This window comes from Centruroides sculpturatus, unplaced genomic scaffold (assembly GCF_000671375.1).
Source record: "Centruroides sculpturatus isolate CEXI.00-Female unplaced genomic scaffold, Cexi_2.0 scaffold597, whole genome shotgun sequence".
Taxonomy (NCBI): Eukaryota; Metazoa; Arthropoda; class Arachnida; order Scorpiones; family Buthidae; genus Centruroides; species Centruroides sculpturatus.
In genome coordinates this window covers 368,359-387,247 of record NW_019384690.1, presented here as the reverse complement: position 1 = coordinate 387,247, position 18,889 = coordinate 368,359, and the positions used below count along the sequence as shown (strand labels likewise).

The window sequence follows — 18,889 nt, the reverse complement described above, 5'->3', positions numbered from 1 at the left end:
CAGCACAATTCCCGTTAAGGGGGTAACGTCTTTAAAGTGCTGAGCTTGCGACAAACCGTTTTGACCAGTCGTCGCATCAAGAACGAGCAATGACTCGTGGGGCGCACTTGGAATCTGTTTACTAATCACTTGGTTGATTTTTTTCAGTTCGTTCATGAGGTTGACTTTGTTTTGAAGACGTCCAGCCGTATCAATGATCAGTACGTCGTAATCTTCAACTTGCAAAGTTTGCAGACCTTGGTAAACAACCGAAGCAGGATCAGCCGGAAAATGCGCGGGCTTGACAATTCTGGCTCCCACGCGCTGGGCTCAAGTGTCTAGTTGCTCAACCGCGCCCGCTCGGAAAGTGTCGGCCGCGGCTAAAACAACTTTGTAACCCGAGCGTTTCAAAAGATGGGCCAACTTAGCGATCGTAGTTGTCTTGCCTGAACCGTTGACGCCCACGACTAAGATCACGTTTTTACGGCCTTGCTGAACGTTTAACATCGTGTCAACGACTGACTGGTTAGCGTAGGCGGTAAAAATTTTGTCGGCGACAATTTCCCCGATTAAAGCGGGTTTTTGGACGTTTTCAATTTTGACTTCCTGTTTTATCTGAGCAACAATTTCGTCAACGAGTGGTAAAGATATATCCGACATCACCAACAAATCTTCTAGCTCCTCAAAAAAGTTCTCGTCGACTTGGTTGTGACGGGTTTGCAGTTCGCGAATACTGCGGGTAAACGAATTGCCTGACTTATTGAGACCGACTAAATATTTGCGCACGCGCTCTTTTTGGCGCGCTGCTTTGGCCGCTTGTTTGTTAATCTTCTCCGCGAATTTGGCTTTTTTAACCGCCAACTTTTTATCAAACTTAGTTGCCTTATCAGAGCTAGGGCTTGGCAAAGACTTATCATCGCTCGTCTTAAGGTTGAAAAGACGGGCTTTTAACTTTTGAAAAAACTTCATTAGACTTACATTATATTTTAAGTTGTTCGCGGATTACTTCTCAATTGGCATGAATAATGGCGCCGATTTTTTGGAAAATAATTTCCAACCAAAAAAGACCGTTTCAATGTTCCAAACGTAAGTTGGGGTAGTTGCGTGCTCTGCGGTAAGCGCTTTGAATGACCAGCTCCTCTTGAAACTGAAAACTGACGCCGTGACGGTGGGTCAAAACGGCCACGCGCACTTTTTTGCTTCTCAAAAAGGTCAAGTTTTCCACCAACTGCGCTTTGCTAATCGCCTCGTCAAAAATCATTCAAAGCGTTTTTTCGTCAAGTCGGGCCAAAGATTTTAAATCGCTTGGCTCACCGACTAGTTTAACGTTAAAACCGAGTTTAATTAGTCGGCGAGCAAAGTCTTGGCAAGGGTGGTAGCGGGCAAATGTTTGGAGAACGATTTGGTTAGCTTGCCGAAGCATTTTGATTAATTCTTCAAGTGTTTGATTTTGCTCGGTCACCAGATTAATAGCGCGGTTTAAGTTAAAAACAATCTGCTGGTAAGAACGGGCAGCAATAGCGGTTAATTGCTGGTTAAACCCGGCCGTCTTTGCCAACGCACTAACTAAATTGGGGTAGGTGGGATAGCCGACCAAATTGGCTAAATCAGCCAGCGCGAGCTGGGAAACTCCCAACTCAACGATCAGTTTTTGACTTTCAAGTTGAGCCGGCTGGTTTTGATAATCAACCAAACACTGAGCTAATTTTTGAAAAGGGTGCTGGGCGTCTTGGCTAATTATTTTCAGCCGAGCCAAAGTTTCAGTTGGTTCCATATTTGAAATTCGTTTTCAATTATGGTCAACTAGTCCGTTTAGTCGCGCTAAACGAACAAAATCGCGAAAAGGTAGCTCTAACTTACTAAATTAAACGCCTGAACGGGCGATTGCGTCAATTTCAACTAAGCCGTCCTTGGGTAAGCGCGCTACTTCTACGCAAGCTCGCGCCGGCTTATGTTTTTCAAAAAAACGTTCGTAAATTCGGTTAACGGCGGCAAAATCGTCCATGTCCTTCACAAAAATTGTGCATTTAACCACGTCGGTTTTGGCTAGTCCCACTGACGATAAAACGTGCTCTAAATTCTCTAAGGCTCGCAGGGTTTGCTCTTCGACCCCGCTCGCAAGGCGGTGGCTGTCCGGATCAATGCCTAACTGTCCAGAGAGAAAAACTAGTTCGCCAACTTGCACGGCTTGGCTGTACGGTCCTAGCGCTGCGGGCGCTTTTTCGGTGTCAATAAATTTCATGGTGCTCCTTTCTCAAAACTGTCCACGACCTGGCCGCGGCCGGCCAAATAATTTATAAAAAACTGACTAGCGCGGGTCGGACTGAGCAAAATTTCCACCCCCATTTTATCAAGTTGGCTTAGCTGATGGTGGTAAGAAACCTTGATAATTTGGGCTTGAATTTGGCTAGCCAAAGCAACTAAGTTAGTCAGATTATCCTTTAAATCGCTTCGTTTCAAAACCGCTCTAACTTGAACTTGGTCGCCGATGCTAATCTTGGGCTGGTTGGCGAAATGCGAAAATTCAACGTTAGCCCCGCTGACGATTAAGACTACGTTTTGACCTGGGCGAGCAAACTTAATTTTCTGAGCCAGCAGAGCGGCTACGCCAACCGCGGCCGAACCTTCCACGATCACCCCACAGTGCTCGCCCATGAAGATCATCGCGGCCAATATTTCCGCTTCCGAAACGGCGTGAGCCTGGTCTAAATGTCGGGCGATAATTTGCCAAGTTTTTTGACTGAGCGTTTTAACCGCGATCCCTTCGGCGATTGAGGGTAGCGGCTGGACGCTAACGGGCGCTTGTGTCTGGAGCGCTTGGGTGAGTGAATTGACGTTTTGAGCTTCAACGCCGACAATTTTTGTGTTAGCACTAACTTGCTTAAGGTAAGTCGCCACGCCGCTAATTAGACCGCCACCGCCGACGGGCACTAAACAATAGTCGATTGAATCCAGCTCCTCGGTAATTTCCAGACCGATCGTCGCTTGACCTTGAATTACTTCTCAGTCGTCAAAAGCGTGAATCAGCGTTAACTGGTTTTGAAGAGCAATTTCCCGCGCTTTGGCTAAAGCATCGTCAAAAAACTGACCGTGTAAAATCACTTTTGCGCCGTAGGCACGGGTGGCATTAACTTTGTTAATCGGCGTTAAAACTGGCATGACAACCGTGGCTTGGATGTCCAGTTTTTGGGCCGCCCAAGCTACGCCTTGGGCATGGTTACCAGCGCTAGCCGCAATAATGCCGCGCTTAGTTTCAAACTCGGATAAATTAAAAATTTTGTTAAGGGCACCACGAATTTTAAAACTACCCGTCGCTTGAAAATTTTCCATTTTAAGGTAAACATTTTGATCCGTTAAATTCGAAAGCGCGGCGTTATAAACGAGCGGAGTGGGGATGATTTGCTGGCTCAATTTTTGGGCAGTTTGCTTAATTTGGGAGAGCAGAAGTTCTGGGGGCGTAGGCATATCAGATAGTAGGCTCATTCTAACATAGTCGGCTGATCCAAATCAAAAACACAACTAATTGATTCCAAACCTAAGGCGCGAAAGAAAAGATCCCCCCGAGGGGAGATCGGTTACGGCGTATAGCCTTGTTTTAGGGATGTATATCCTTATGTATCCTTGCGAGTCAACTGTACAATTGATTCGCAACTTCATTATATAGCAAATTTATAGTTCGATCTCACAAATTTTTTGGAACGAATTTTCTAACAAAAAACTGTCGTAGTTACGCTCCCCTTTGAGAAAATCGTTCAGTTGTTTGGGACTGATAACCGTTTTGGTTTCCAACTCTAACCAGGCAATCAACTTCTCTTGATCTTCAACCACGAAAACTTTGTTGTGTTTTTGGTTATCAATCCAAAGCGATTCCAAAGTGTTGTACTGAACGACTTGACCTTTTAACGTAGTTAGAACGTAAAGCAGGTCTAAGTTGGTGTAAATCTTTTTAGCGGGCTCAAAGCCGGCAATTACAACTTGGGTGCGCTTGGCGATAAACTGGTCAAACATGGTCAAGATGTGGGGAATGTGATCCGGATCAACGTACTGATCCGAAAGACTAACCACCGTTTTCAACAACTTGTCATAGTCCAGATCATAGTCAAATAGTTCAATCCCCAGTTTAGCGTTAACTTTTTGAATAAAGCTGACCACGAAGGGTTCGTTAAGCAATTTTTCCCGGTAATCGGGCTGCTCCTGGTTCATTAGTTCGTAAAGCGGGTTTTCCTTTTTAAAGTTGAAAAGATCACAGTACTTGGTAAAGGGTGTCAAGATGACTGCGCTGGGGTTGGAGATTTGGATCTGCTTCAAAATTTCCAAGTTCCGGGTCGTGTACAAAAACTTTAACCCGTCTAGCTCTAAGTTATTCCCAAAGATCTTCATCGATTCTCACGTACCTTTCTGAGTTGTTAACTTGCTCGTTTAAATAGCGGTCGCCACGCAAAATTTTCATGTCGTAAAACTGCCGGTCGCTAATCAGCATGCATCTGACGTTGCCGTGACTAGGGATCGATTTAGCGAGCGCCTTTTCTTCGTAAGAGTATTTGGTGATGGCGTTAATCGTTTTGTAATAAAGCGAGTACTGCAGCATCACGTAACCGCGCTTAATGATTCACTTGTGAAACTTAGTGTACTCCTTAACACGATCAGGTGAATCCATGTTTAAGTCGTACATGAGAATTATTTTCATGTATCGACCCAAGTTCAACCCTTTCCACGAATCACTAAATCAATGCACTTATCAATCGCGTTGTTAATGTACTCGCTTTTGCCAAGCAAGGTTATTTTGTCGGTCAAAGATTCGATTAATTTCTGGCGAATTTCGACGCTGAAAATCGGCGCATCCCGGTTTTGGTAAACTACTCGGTCAATGATCGGACGGAAAGGTTCCATCAAATCCGAGGCAAGCGCATAGAAATTGCTAAATGACTTATGGTAGATGGAAATTCTCGGATCAAGACCTTTTTTAATAATTGATTTAATCACTAAACCGCGCAAAACGGCATAGCCGTAATTGAGCATTCCGTTAATGGTCGGATTTTGCTTAGCGTCGTAGTCGCGCGTAAACTCTTGACCGAAAAGAAGGGCTCAATAAACCTTAGCGGCGTGGCCTTCCCGGTTAGTCACATCATAGGGCTTAACTTGCTCAATCGTTTTTAAAAAGAATTCGTCGTCAATTGATTCGAGTTTGTACTCGGAGAGTAGGTGGTACTGGTTGTTAATTTTGTTGCGCACCACCTCTTGTCACAGTTTGCCTTTGTAGACACTGGTTCAAGCGATCTGTCCTTCCAAAACTTTCAACGACATGTGGTTGCCGTTGACGGCAAAAACGTAACTGGCTGGTTCGCGGCGACTGTTAAAAGTGATGATCAAGCCGTTAGCTTGAGTGATGGCGTTAATTAGTTGCACGCTCAATGTCAGTTTGTAGTTATCCAGCAAAAGAACATCAATATCGTTAATGTTGATGATAATCTTCTTTGACTCGCGCTTAATTAAAACGTTGTTAAGGTAAAGTTTTAAATGGTCGTCGGTGCTAACTTGAACTACTTTTCAACCCACTCGATTTTTCTCGTTCGTTTTTCATTTTTGGTTTCTCGCTAATTATAAACACTCTCAAGCAGCACATATACCAGAATTTGACTAAAAGTAAAAACTGTCCGATTGCTTACCTTCTAGTTTTAATTCTGACGATCTAACTTGTTTAGAAACTGCAAAGTAAAATTAGTTGCTTTTGTTTTTAAGAATAATTTGATAATCATCGGCATGGATCAAACCCTGTTCTGCAACAGCCATTCTAGGCAATAAATGAAGTTCTAAGAAATACGGTTTATTTTTGACAAATAGAATCTCTCAAATAAAAAACAAATTTAAACTCAGCATTATTAGCGTGTAAAGCATAAGAAAAATCCAGCATATTCAATCGTACACGTTTAGGGTAAATAGTGAAATTCCGCTTCTCGGAATAAACATGCTGAACATAGTTATAATCCACAAGTTAAAAGTAAGAAAGATAACGAAGTTAAAAAGCACGAAAACATAAGAGTGTTTAGCTAAACGTTTCTCGGCACTGGTTGAAAAACTGTAGTCATTCTTTTTAAATTTTAACCAAGCAATCCGGTAGAAAAAAAAGAAATAGTAAGCAGACGCAACCACTAAAAGCATCAAAACTGGTGCTACAAAAAATATTGGCTTTAACGTGTCTTCCTTAGGAAAAATACTAAATAGCCAAGTACAAGTGGGCAGCATTCAAATAACCATACTCACCGCAGCAAATGTATAGTTCCTGCTTCATTTCATAAATCAATCTCGTTTCTTAAATTGCAAAAATTTCAAACCGTAGAATTTCTGTTTACTAAGTGTTTTTGTATTCTCCATTCTTATCTCTCCTGCTCTTATTTATAAATTAGATAGGTCACATCGCTCTTTAAAGCGCTTCAAACTCCAAACAATCTCATGATGGATCGCTTTCCAAACAACCTTGCTGCATTGGCTTCTCCCCACAATTGACCAGAAATATTCATACTAACAGTAGGCTGGTGCAGATTATCAAAATCAATCATGTTCATTCTCAACGGAAATGAATTGGTAAGTATCCTATCGGCTATTTTATCAATCTCTAATTTTGCTTGGTTAATAACTTGGTTGAAATCCAAATTATCTCTAACCAATCTGTCAACAATGTTAATACTTGTACCGACTAAAAGTCCTGCTAAGAGCATTTTGGCCCCCAATAAACCTCCGCCGACTGGAAGAACTACCGATGTAAATATATCAATTAGAGCCCCCCATCATTCAGCACCATTATTATGTCCCTCAGGAAGAGCTAATCTTTGAGTCTTGTTAATGGTGAAACTATCTTTCTCAAAATTGTTAACATCTATCTTTTTTACTGTGTATCTTGCTTGTCGTATAGGCGGTTGTATAATCTCAACTAATGGTAGAAAACCAATTTCTCGAGGTGACAAAGTTTTAACTTCAATTCTATTTCTACGCATGTTTTTTGGTCATGAATCACGAGGATAAAACATTATTTGGTTCTTTATAACCGATTCCTCTAAATTCAGCCTAAAAGAACTTTTTGCGACAGCACTGTTGCTTACACCTCATGAAGATAAAAAGTTAACTTCATTGTTTTGCAACATTTGACCGCTGTTTCTAGATTGGGTGTCTAATAACACGTAAAAGTCTTTATAGGGTATTGAATATTCGTTAGTTTGGGATTCGAAAAATTCTGCTTCAACGTATGTGAACAGTTCTTTCTGCAAGGATGGACTAAACATTAGTGAATCACTAAATAACTCTTGACTGGTTTCTAGTTCAAGATAATAATATTCATCCGGAGTTTTAGCGTACACCTCATAAAAAATTTTTTTGCCTTTAACGCCGTATAAATTTATCTTTAGTCTCTTGCTCTCCCATAGTATATTTTTATGTTCAGAATCAAAAACTTGTTTGATACTTGCGAGTGCACTTTTGTTTTTATGCCAATGTTTTTTTGTAATTTTAATACCCATTGACGCAAAGGGCTGATCGTTTAAAACTTTGTCTTTTGTTGCGTTTGTGTAAAGCGTGGTATTTAACCCAAAGAAACTAGCGCTTGCGAAAAAAACGGGACAAAATAACAATGAAAATTTGTGCATATACACCTCTCAATTTGCTTCATCTACTCTAAACTAAAGCATAACATCAAAAACACTGGAGAAAAAATGGAACAAGAAAGTACGAAAAAACTCAAGAAATTAGAAAACTTTTGTTAGTTGACAAACAAAAACCATTTAAAAAAAAGACAGAGCCAATCTGTGAACAGCGCATAAAAACAATGCCGCAATAAAACTAAACTTGCAAACTTTTTTAGCATGCATTGTTAAAGGGTACATAAGGATTATACTGCCCCAAAATAATTTTAGATCAGATTTACGAGCTCGTAAAGTTTAAGGATACATAAGGATTATACTGCCCCAAAATAGTCCTAATTTGTAAGTGTCACTGGACGTTGTTTAAGGATACATAAGGATTATACTGCCCCAAAATCGATGCTAGAATGTATTGTTCTTTTGTTAAGTTTAAGGATACATAAGGATTATACTGCCCCAAAATTTAAGAAGTGATTTTATTGAACCCGAAAAAGTTTAAGGATACATAAGGATTATACTGCCCCAAAATTGTGCGAACAGCATAAGTGAGAGTGGTACTGTTTAAGGATACATAAGGATTATACTGCCCCAAAATACATCGGCAATGCTTACGGCGACGGCAACCGTTTAAGGATACATAAGGATTATACTGCCCCAAAATGTTCCGTCTCAACTATGAGATAATATAGTCGTTTAAGGATACATAAGGATTATACTGCCCCAAAATGGGGGTCGTATGTTGTTGTGTTAACAGCCAGTTTAAGGATACATAAGGATTATACTGCCCCAAAATTTGCTGTTAACCGCTTTATTAATGGTAAGGGTTTAAAGATACATAAGGATTATACTGCCCCAAAATCTAACGTAAATTTTGACCTTGAATATTTTTGTTTAAGGATACATAAGGATTATACTGCCCCAAAATTGGTAAAGGCAGGACTACCATTTACGATGAGTTTAAGGATACATAAGGATTATACTGCCCCAAAATTATTTTTCCTTTCAAATGAGCAATCTTCGAGTTTAAGGATACATAAGGATTATACTGCCCCAAAATCCTTTGTGGGACGCTTACCGCTTCACAACCGTTTAAGGATACATAAGGATTATACTGCCCCAAAATGTCAAATTTAAAAATTTTTAATTTTTTTCTATTAACACTTCTAGAGGTCGCAAGACATGTTTAACTCTTTTAGTTGCCCCCAAATAATCCAACTCTACTAATTTGAACCCTGTAAGTTTTGTGTTTAACGTTCAGATATCTCGCGATTCTTTCCCTTTGGAGTCCAAGGTGGGTTTGCCATCAAGTCTTTTAAGTTCCAGTTTGTTTGAACTAGGAACGCATCCACATACTCTGTATGCGTTTTCGTCTTTGTCAACTACAATGTCGCCTTTGTAAATGACCAGATACCCTATATCGTTATTTATGCCCTTTTCTTTTACTTTTTTCCGATACTCATCGTTCAATTTATATGAGCCATCAGCGTAGTATTTTGCAACCACAGCGTTAATCGGGATCAGTTGATATTTTCCTCTATTGTCACGATACAAGTGGATGGCAGTCCATTTCATGGATTCATAGAACGAATTCATAGACCCACTTTTCCCTTTGCGTAAAACTACATCGTCTAACTCTTTTTCTTCTTTAACAACTTTAATAGAGCTGACTCTTCTAGTAACCTGTTCACCTTTTTTGTTTTCAAACATAACTGGCACTCTGCCCTGTGCATCAGCTAATTTTAAGAATGGATTGTTTCCTCCGCCATTCATAAAAATCGTCTTCAAAGCTAAAAATGTTTTAGGGTCATGAACTTTCATTGGAACAGCGTATTTGTAGTCATCAGAGAAAATCTTCTTGAGATCATCAACTTTGGTAGTAGCTTTGGCAATGTTAATTTTGTCTACCTTGTGAATTTTGCCGTTTAACTTTTTGCTTCCGTAAAGAGTTTCATTAAACAATTGTGTGTTTCTCTTCTTATTAACCATGTAAGAAAAGCGGACTTTTTCCATATTAGCATTTAGATCTTCGCGAATTTCATTAGGTTTCATGATCCTACTATGTTCATCAAATATCTTGCTCGTCTTCGGATTGCTGCCCTTGTCAACTTTGTCTAGCACATCTTGAATGCTTTGGCCAGGGTTGCTAAGATTTTTCTCGATTAGTTTTCCAAGTCCCGGATTTTTAAGAGCTAAGTACGCCACTAGAACCGCGTCTTCGGCGTGGTGCCCATTTCACTGACGAATTTTGATGCCGTTTTCATCAAGCGACCCGTCTTTGTCAGCTCAATCAGGTCTTTTAAGTGGTTTCTTTCTGGTATCAACAATTTTGCGTAAATAACTAGTTGCTTTCCCATTAATGGTCTTAACTTTTGCAAGATGAAAAGGATGGGATTCTTCAACAGCACCAGCAAACTCTTTTAGAATCGCGAGCACTTCTCTGGTGACGTAGCGCGTATCAACTAAGTTGCGTTGGATAAAGCGATGGTTATTGCTTGGATCGGAATAATCCAACTCTGATGTTATAAGTTCGTATTTAGACGGTTGCCCACCGGGTCTTTTCTCAGTTTTAGCAAAGCGACTTTCTTTGCCGTATCAAACTGCTCACTGAGCCTTCATACGAGCAAACTCTTCGGATGATAAGTACTGAAAAGGCGTTAATTGACCCTTGCGGGAGTTATGGATTTTTTTAGTTAAAACTTTGTTATGGCGCGAATCATCAAAAGATTGCGAATAGGGAACAATGTGGTCAATGTCGGTGTAACTAAAGTCTCGCACCACTCTATCTAAGTCAAGCTGTTCGCCATCGTAGGCATCACGACCATGTTGCTGTACATAAAGCCAAACTTTTAAAAGTGCCTTACCTTCTACTCTAGAAGACCATCCCTCTTTTTCAGCTCGATCTTTAATTTGATCAACTAGTTCACGAATTTGCTCGTTGCGTTGTGCCAAATATTTCTGAATGTTTTTGATCGCTTCCTTGGCATGTTTTCCGTTGTGCTCACGCGCCATCTCAATCACAACGTTCTCAACCTGATATTCTTTGTGTTGTTTTATTATGGCGTTAAGCAAGTTGATGGTCTGACGAATTGAGCGCTTAACGGTCGGCGAAGCAACTAATTCATCCATTCATTTCTTAGGTAAGTAAACCAATTTTTCGCCAGACTGGATGCGATTTTTCTTTTTAAATAAATCGTTCTCCTGGGCGATTTCCATTTGGTTTTTATTGGTTGTCAATAACTCTGGCAACATCATTTGCATAGCTTTGTAAGAAAGACTGTGGTTTTCGCTGAGGCGAGCACCTTTTGCTTGAGCTAATTCTTCAACAATTTTTTCGTCCAAAATCTGCAAGTCTAGTTTGCCTAGTTTAGTGCGACGATCCTCAACACTTTTGAACTCAGAAAAAATATCGACGATTTTATCAACCGCTTCTAACTTAAATTCGTGTCCGTTCAACAAATCATCTAGAACTAACTCGCGACCAAATTTTTTCAGAACATTGTTGACAAAATGAAAAGAAGTTAGCGGAGTAACTAACGGTTTCCATTCGCCGTGCTTGCCTTCAACCCGAAAACCTTTAAGATCTTGTTCCTCAACGTTGTATCTTGCCATTAAGTAACTGATAATTTTTTTCGTGTTGGCCTTGGTTTTCAAAGCGATTTCCAAGCACTTGATTTTATCTCGCGGCGATAAATGAACTTTTTGATTCTTATCGCCTGGGTGGCCGATTGATACATTATTTAAATCGTTTAGGAAGTTAAATATTTCGGCTGTCAGACTGTTTTTGGGTGCCCTATTTTCCTCAGGTAAGTAAGTGCATTTGCCAATCGTTCTGGCCCACATATTAGGGTGAGATTTAAGTTCCCCGGTCTTTTCATCAACATAATAACGGCTGTAAGGCGAGATCAATTGGTAATTTTTCAAACCTAAGTTTTCGTAGCCTTTTTTAGGCCCGGGCCCAATTTCAAAACTGCGGTGGCGGTTAAAAAGTTCTAGGTACTCTTTTTGAAAACCTTGATCCAAGTTGGATTGAGCCAGGATTTGCTGGACTTCTCGGTCGTAATCTTTGCGTCAAAAATTCTGGTTAAACTCGTTGCGGAAGTAGCCTTCGGCCAGAAAGCAATTTCATTGGTTTTCAATCGGCAGTTTGTCTGAATCATAGTATTTCTCAGTCAAAACTTTGAAAGGTGTTTCTTTTGTCTTCTTGCTGGCTTTCTCAGAATCTTGTTCCTCGTCCTCAACCGTGTATTTTTTGCCTCGGTGAGCAAGATACCAGTAAAGTACTTGGATTAAGTCATTTTGGGAAAGACTTTGGGATAGCGCGCGCTTACGCAGAATCATTGCCCGCGAAGTTTTAAGTTGGGCTTTTTGCTCGGCGCTCAACTCTAGTCCCATGAAATCGCCGTCCTCAACTTTATCAACAATGTACTTGGCCGTAAAATCGTAGAGATACTTTCTCTCGCGATCCATGATGTCAATTTCTAGATCAATCATGCCGTGATTCTTTAAAAGTTTTATGTAATCAAGTTTGAGATTTCGGCGGCGGTTTTTAAGTCGGCGAGCCGATCTTTTTTGGCGGCGGATTTGGTTCTCTAAATGGTGGTCTTTCGGATCGTCAACCGTTTCAAACAGTCGCACTCCGTGTTTGATAATTTTTAGATCTTCATCTAGAATCGCTCAACCAACCGAAGCAATTCCAATGTCAAGACCGATGTTAACTTTTTTACGCGCTAATTCTTGCTGCATGGATACACCCCTACGTTAACCGGGCAAACTGAACCGGTTTACTACGTAATAGAACTATATACCAGTAAGCGCGACAGAAATTATTTTTTTGACCAAGTGCGTTTGTTTTCAACTCGCGGCCCGACAAACGTTTTGTAGTAAGACGCGTTTGTTGTAATACCTAAAAAAATGAAGTAGGTGATGATTAACGACGATGCGCCGATGTACATAATCGCTCCAACCGTTCCGTAACGACTGTAGCTCCACATGTTGGCTACCGCTCCAAAAACCGCTAAAAACAAGCTGGTCGGCAAAGCGCTTACCATCGCGCCAGGCAAAACTTGGCGGGTCTTAATTTGAAAACGCGGTGAAAAGCGGTAGAAGAAAAGAAACATAATCAGCATTAAAACGAAAAGACCAAAAATTAAAAAGATGTACATAATCACTTCCTGAGCAACTGAGTCAATCGGTAGAGAATGCACTTCGCGATCAACGATGATGTTAATCGTCAAAGCGATCGCCAAAATAACTGTGAACTCCAAAACTAACATCATGCCGCGAAACTTGTTCATTCAGTATCCGCCCACAAAACGGTGCTCGTAAAGGTAGGACTGAGTGTAAATCAATTTGGCAAATCCGCCGGCCGCGATTCAAGTAGTGATAACTAAGAAAAAAAGAATTGGTAGTGCGCTACTAAAACTGTTGGTCCAACCCGAAACCGCGTCGCCAATTTGACCGATAATGTCGCGCATGCCCGGAATAAACTTGCCGAGCACCTCCGCAATCGGATCCCGGTCACCGGTTGAAATAAACTCTTTAAAACCAGGAATCGAGTAAATGAACATGACGATCGTCATAATCGGCATAAACGACATGATTAGGTAAAAAGCGATTGAAGAGGGAATGTAAATAAAATCGGAAGACATAATCCGCTTGTAAGTGCGGTCAATGATTTCAAAGTTTTTTTGCGGATCTTTTCAGCGACTTGGTTTGACCACAATTCTCAGCGCTATAAAAATGATGAACTTAATTAACTTTTCATAAAAAGGGATTTTGCGCTGGGAATCAACTAGCAAAGACGAAACTAACTTAAATTGCTTAGGTTTTCGTTTTTTCTTAACTTTCTTAGGCTTTTCGTAACCTGCGTCAAGACCCTTATTTTTTCTGAACATCTGTCTTCAATTCTAGTCGCACTAATTCGCTCAGCATTTTAGCATCGGCTTGCCCACGCGTTTCACGCATGATTTGACCAACGAGAAAATTGGCGACTTTGTCTGGTTTATCACCGTTCTTCTCAATAAAATCGCGGTGCGTGACCAAAGTTTTCTTAATTATCGCACCGATTTGACCGCCACCGAGCTTTTCGCGTGTCTTAGCAGCTTGAGTGATTTGCTCAAGCGTGGTTTGTCCCTGGTCTAATTTAATTAAAGTTGGTTTGAGTTGAGCAATTGGTAAGTCACCCTGGACGACCATTTTAACGAGCGCGCCAAATTCAGCCGGTTCAACTTTTAAATTTTCAAGACCGCGGTTTTGGTAGTTGGCCAAAGCCATCAAGTGACTAAAGAACAGTCGCGCACCTTGCTGGTAATTATCAAATTTAACTGCGTCAAAATAACGGGCTTTGTCGGGGCTGCTAACGAGTTGTTCGACGTATTGCGCCTCAACGGCTAATTTTTGGTAGCGCGATCGTTTTTGCCATGGTAGTTCTGCAATCGCAATCTTTTCAATTCAAGCGCGGTCAAGTTTAATCGGCGGGATGTTAGGCTCAGCAAAGTACTTGTAATCAATCGCGGCAGTTTTTTCGCGCATCGTCACGGTCTGACCTTTAGTTTCATCAAAACGCTTGGTGGCTTGAACGACTTTTTGACCGCTTGCCAAAGTTTGGGTTTGAACTTCTTTTTCAAACTCAACCGCTTTAAGGATGTTTTGCAGTGAGTTAAGGTTTTTAATCTCCACCTTGGTGCCATAAATTTCTGAGCCTGGCTCGCTAAGCGAAATGTTCACGTCCGCTCTCAGCGAACCTTGTTCCATTTTGGCGTCAGAAATGTTGAGCGTTTGCGCGATTAGACGAATTAAGTTAACGTACTCGTGCGCCTCCTGGGCACTGGATAAATCTGGTTCGCTGACGATTTCAATTAACGGCACGCCCGCGCGGTTGTAGTCGAGCAAAGTGAACTCGCCTCGGTGGTGCGAACGAGCCGTGTCTTCCTCCAAGTGAATCCGAGTGATGCGAACTTTTTTACCGTCCCTTAGATGTAAAATGCCGGCGCTAGCAATTGGTTCAAACTGCTGGGTAATTTGGTATCCCTTGGGTAAATCGGGGTAAAAGTAGTTTTTCCGATCAAACTTTAACTGCTCGGCAATTCGCATGTCTAGCGCTTTAGCTAATTGAATCGCCTTTTCTACCGCGGCCTGGTTCACGGTCGGCAAAGTTCCCGGGTAACCGAGATCAATTTCGTTGATTAAAGTGTTGGGCTCAGCCTCAAAATCAACCCGCGAACCAGAAAACATCTTGGTTTTCGTGTTCAGTTCAAGGTGAATTTCAATCCCGATCCGCACTTGGTAATTTTTAGCCATGTTTTGCTCCGAGCAGTTTTTCAAAGTAAAGTGCGTAAGAAAGGAGTTTTTTGTCACGGTAAATTTTGGCATCAATTAATAGTCCGACCGGCAAGCCGTCTTCCTGAGTAAAGGGGATTGAAATTGAAGGGTTGCCGACTAAGTTGGAGACGGCGCAATACTCGCTAGTTCAAAGGTTTGGTTTACCTTGTTTCCAAGTTGGCGCAACGGTTGTGGTTGGAAAAACCAAAACGTCGTACTGATCAAAAATTTGGTTGTAGCGGTTGTGAATTAAACGGCGAACTTTCTGGGCTCTCAAAAATATTTCGGCTTGGTTTTCCCTTAGTAAATAGTAGGCCCCAAGCGTAAAACGACGCTGAACCATTTTGCCAAGGTGTTGGCTGCGCGTTTTTAACATCATTTGCGACCAGTCCTCGCCTTCAACCCGCTTGCCGAAGTTGACCCCGGCTAAATTAGCATCGTTAGAGGAAGCTTCCGAGTAAGAAATTACTTCGTAAGTTGGGTCAATTAACTCAAAAATCTGCTCCTCTAAATTGACTATTTCAGCTTCAATGCCATCTTGAACCAACTTCTCTTTGAGCGCTAGGTAGGCTTTTTTAACCGTCGGCGACAACTGGCCATAATCGTTTAAAAAAGCAACTCGAGACGGTTTAAGCGGTCTTGGACTAGGTAATTCCACTTGGCAAGTGGTTAGATCGCGCGGATCTTGACCAAAAAGCACTTGGCTAGCTACAATCGCGTCGTTAACATTGTGCGTAATTCAGCCGACTGTGTCTAGAGAGCAGGCAAAAGCGAACATGCCGTAACGCGATACAGCTCCGTAAGAAGGTTTAAAGCCAACTAGCCCGCAGTAAGAAGCGGGTAGACGCACCGAGTTACCCGTGTCTGAACCAATCGCTAACCCAATGTTGGACGTGAAAGTCGCTACCGAACCTGATGACGAACCGCCAGGCATGCGGGTCGAATCGAGCGGATTGTTAATTCGACCCCAAGCCGAATGTTGCCCAGTGCCGCCGAGCGCCAGCTCGTCCATGTGAACCTTAGCTACGATGCCCGCCCCAGCCTGGCGCAGTTTACTAACTACCGCCGCGTCATAGCCCGGCTCAAAACCTTCTAAAATCCGCGAAGAAGCTTGGGTCGGTGCATCGGCGCTCGCGTAAAGATCTTTGACAGTCACGACCACTTGGTCCAGCGGGCCGGGCGCAAAACTCGCGTTTTGGTATAGGTGAGCTACGGAGTGGTTGGAATCTTGGCTCAGTTCTTCCAGAGCACTCCGCAAATTGCCTTTTTGTTTAAACACTTAGAGCACCTTTTTCAAGGTTATTAAACCGCTTTGCTGACTCGGAGCGTTTTTAAGACAAACTTGGCGATCTAGATGGTGGCTAGGCACATCGGCGCGCAGTCCAAGCTGGCAAATGGGACCAACCCAAACGAGTGGTTCTAGGCCGCTGACATCAACCTTTTTAAGACGATTAATTTTAGCCGCTAAAACTTCGTACTCTTGCTCTAATTGGTCTAGCACGGATGGATTAACTTCCAGCATTAAAGTGTTAGCCACCTTAGTTAGTTTGGTTCGGTCCACCTAAACTCCTTTGCGCAAAATTCGTTTGAGTTCTTCTTCTTGGACGATTTTAATTTTCAGCTGCTCGGCCTTAGCTAACTTAGAACCAGGGTCTTGACCCACGACCAAGTAGTTAGTTCGCTGGGTTACCGCGTTAGTCACATTCCCACCCCGGGCTTCAATCATACTCACGTACTCGTCGCGGGGCTGTGAAAGTGTGCCAGTTAAAACAAAGTTAACACCGACTAGGTTTTGACTTTCGCGAACTTGGAACTGCTCCAATTTTAAACCGAGTCGGGCAAACTTATCCAGCATCTTAATGTTAGCCTGGTCGGTAAAAAAACTGTGTACCGAGTTAGTCACGGCCGGTCCGAGCGTTAAAATTTGTTCGATCTGAGTAGGTTCGGCGCTTTTTAAATTGGCGAGCGTGCCAAAACGCTGACTTAAAATTTTGGCTGTTTTAGCTCCGACATGACGAATGCCCAATCCGTAAATAAACTTTGCTAGCGGCCGAGTTTTAGCTTCATCAATTGCGCTTAAGAGATTTGCGGTTGACTTAAGACTAAATTTGGGCAGATCTAAAATCTGGTCCCGGTGATCGGCTAAGGCAAAAATTGAGGGTAAATCACTAATTAAGTTTGCCTTTAAAAATAGCTCTAAAGTCATGGTGGAAAGTCCGCGAATGTCCATCGCGCCTTTGGAAACAAAGTGTTCTAAACTAGCTAGTAGGCGAGCAGGACAATTAACGTTAGGACAGTACTGATCAACTTCGCCATCCAGCCGTAAAAGACGCGTTTGACAGCGCGTACATTGCAGCGCTTCTTGTCATGACTTAGAGCCACTCCGAGCACGCGGGGAATGATAGCGCCCGACTTTTTGACTTTCACTATGTCGCCCACGTTAATTTTGCGCTCGCGCACGTAGTCGGCGTTGTGAAGAGTCGCCGCGCTGACGGTCGTGCCGGCTAAACGAATCGGCTCCAGTTTGGCGTTATAAGTTACCCGGCCAGTCCGACCGATAGTTGGGAAAATCGCCTCCAATTTAGTTTGGCCGACTTCTTCGGCAAATTTGTAAGCAATCATGGACTTGGGGTATTTGGCGGTTTGACCGATGTCTTCGTAAAGATTTAAATCGTTAACTTTGACGACCACGCCGTCGGTATCATAAGCTAATTTTCGGGCCGTGGCGGCTAACTTCTCAGTTTGCTCAATCGCCGCCTTAATTCCAACCGCCAGCCGGGCGTGGGGCTCGGTCGGCAGTCCTTGGTTTTTAATAAACTTTAGCACCTCTTTTTGAGTTGCTAAACCGTGTGCAAGCGGTCTTACAAGCGCGTAAAAAAAAGCGTTTAAACGGCGGTTTTTAACCACCTGGGCGTCTAACTGTCGTAGCGTGCCAGCCGCGGCGTTGCGTGGGTTAGCAAAGCGCTGATCGCTCTGGTCGTTGAGCTGCTGGAAAACTTGGTGGTTGAGATAAATTTCACCCCGGAATTCAACCTCCTTTTGGTAAGGGATTTTGCCCGGGATATCTGCAATCATTTTGACGTTGTGAGTCACATCTTCGCCGACCAATCCGTCGCCGCGCGTCAGGGCTTGCACCAAAAATCCTTGGCGGTAAATGAGGGCAATTGAAACGCCGTCAATCTTAAGTTCGCACACGTAGCCGAGCGGCTCGTTGCGAGCAAGTTGATTCATGATGTGCTGGTCAAAACGGAGTAAATCGGCGCTGTCAAAAGCGTTAGCCAGCGACATCATCGGCTCGCTGTGGTTAACTTTTTGAAAACGCTGGTCAACTTGTCCGCCGACCCGCTGGGTAATTGAATCACGAGTAACTAAACTTGGAAACAAACGCTCCAATTTTTCAAGTTCGAGGTAAGCCGCGTCGTAAACCGCATCGGTCACGCTGGGAGCATTTTTTTCGTAGTACTCTTTGGCTCAATGATCTAATTTACGGCGTAACTCAGCCACTTTTTGGGCGGCCTCTTTTTCGTTCATAGCCTAATTATAAAGTAAGGCTAGCGCGCTAAAAATTCTAGTCGGAGGAGTTTTTCTTGGGGTTGATGGACTTTTTGCTGTAACGTTTTTCTAGGTTTTGGATCCGCTTATCAATTTTGTCTTCGACTTGAACTATTCAACTTTCTAAATGAAATATTTGGTTCCCAATTGGATGTATAATTAATATGCTAATCTTCAATTTGGATTGGCTCATTGGGTTAAAAGTTTGTCAACTTTTATATCTGGTTATTACCTTGCCTGGTCAAGGTCTAACGATAAATTTTGAGAGAAAAAAGTAATACTAACAGATTCAAAGCCTAATGATTTTGAAAATGAATTGGGTTTTTTTGTTTACCAAAAAACAATTAAAAAAGGAGAAAAAATGCAAAACTCTTTTGAGTTTAAGGTAAAACATTTTAGAAAAATGG

The 18,889-nt window shown here is 42.3% G+C and overlaps 4 protein-coding genes across 4 annotated transcripts; all 4 read right to left on the bottom strand.

Moving 5' to 3' along the window:
* Positions 1–14,060: 14,060 nt before the first annotated feature.
* Positions 14,061–14,909, bottom strand: LOC111627266 (aspartyl/glutamyl-tRNA(Asn/Gln) amidotransferase subunit B-like). Its single transcript, XM_023370837.1, has one exon. It carries the CDS (start codon positions 14,907–14,909, stop codon positions 14,061–14,063), a length of 849 nt encoding a protein of 282 aa, XP_023226605.1.
* A 169-nt stretch (positions 14,910–15,078) lies between these two features.
* LOC111627265 (glutamyl-tRNA(Gln) amidotransferase subunit A-like) lies at positions 15,079–15,942 on the bottom strand. Its single transcript, XM_023370836.1, has 2 exons — positions 15,679–15,942; positions 15,079–15,522 (listed from the first exon to the last, which is right to left on the bottom strand). Exons 1-2 carry the CDS (start codon positions 15,940–15,942, stop codon positions 15,079–15,081), a joined length of 708 nt encoding a protein of 235 aa, XP_023226604.1.
* Positions 15,943–16,491: 549 nt separating this feature from the next.
* On the bottom strand, positions 16,492–17,160 carry LOC111627264 (DNA ligase-like). The gene has a single exon (XM_023370835.1). It carries the CDS (start codon positions 17,158–17,160, stop codon positions 16,492–16,494), a length of 669 nt encoding a protein of 222 aa, XP_023226603.1.
* Positions 17,161–17,192: 32 nt separating this feature from the next.
* Positions 17,193–18,218, bottom strand: LOC111627262 (DNA ligase-like). The gene has a single exon (XM_023370834.1). It carries the CDS (start codon positions 18,216–18,218, stop codon positions 17,193–17,195), a length of 1,026 nt encoding a protein of 341 aa, XP_023226602.1.
* Positions 18,219–18,889: the final 671 nt, after the last annotated feature.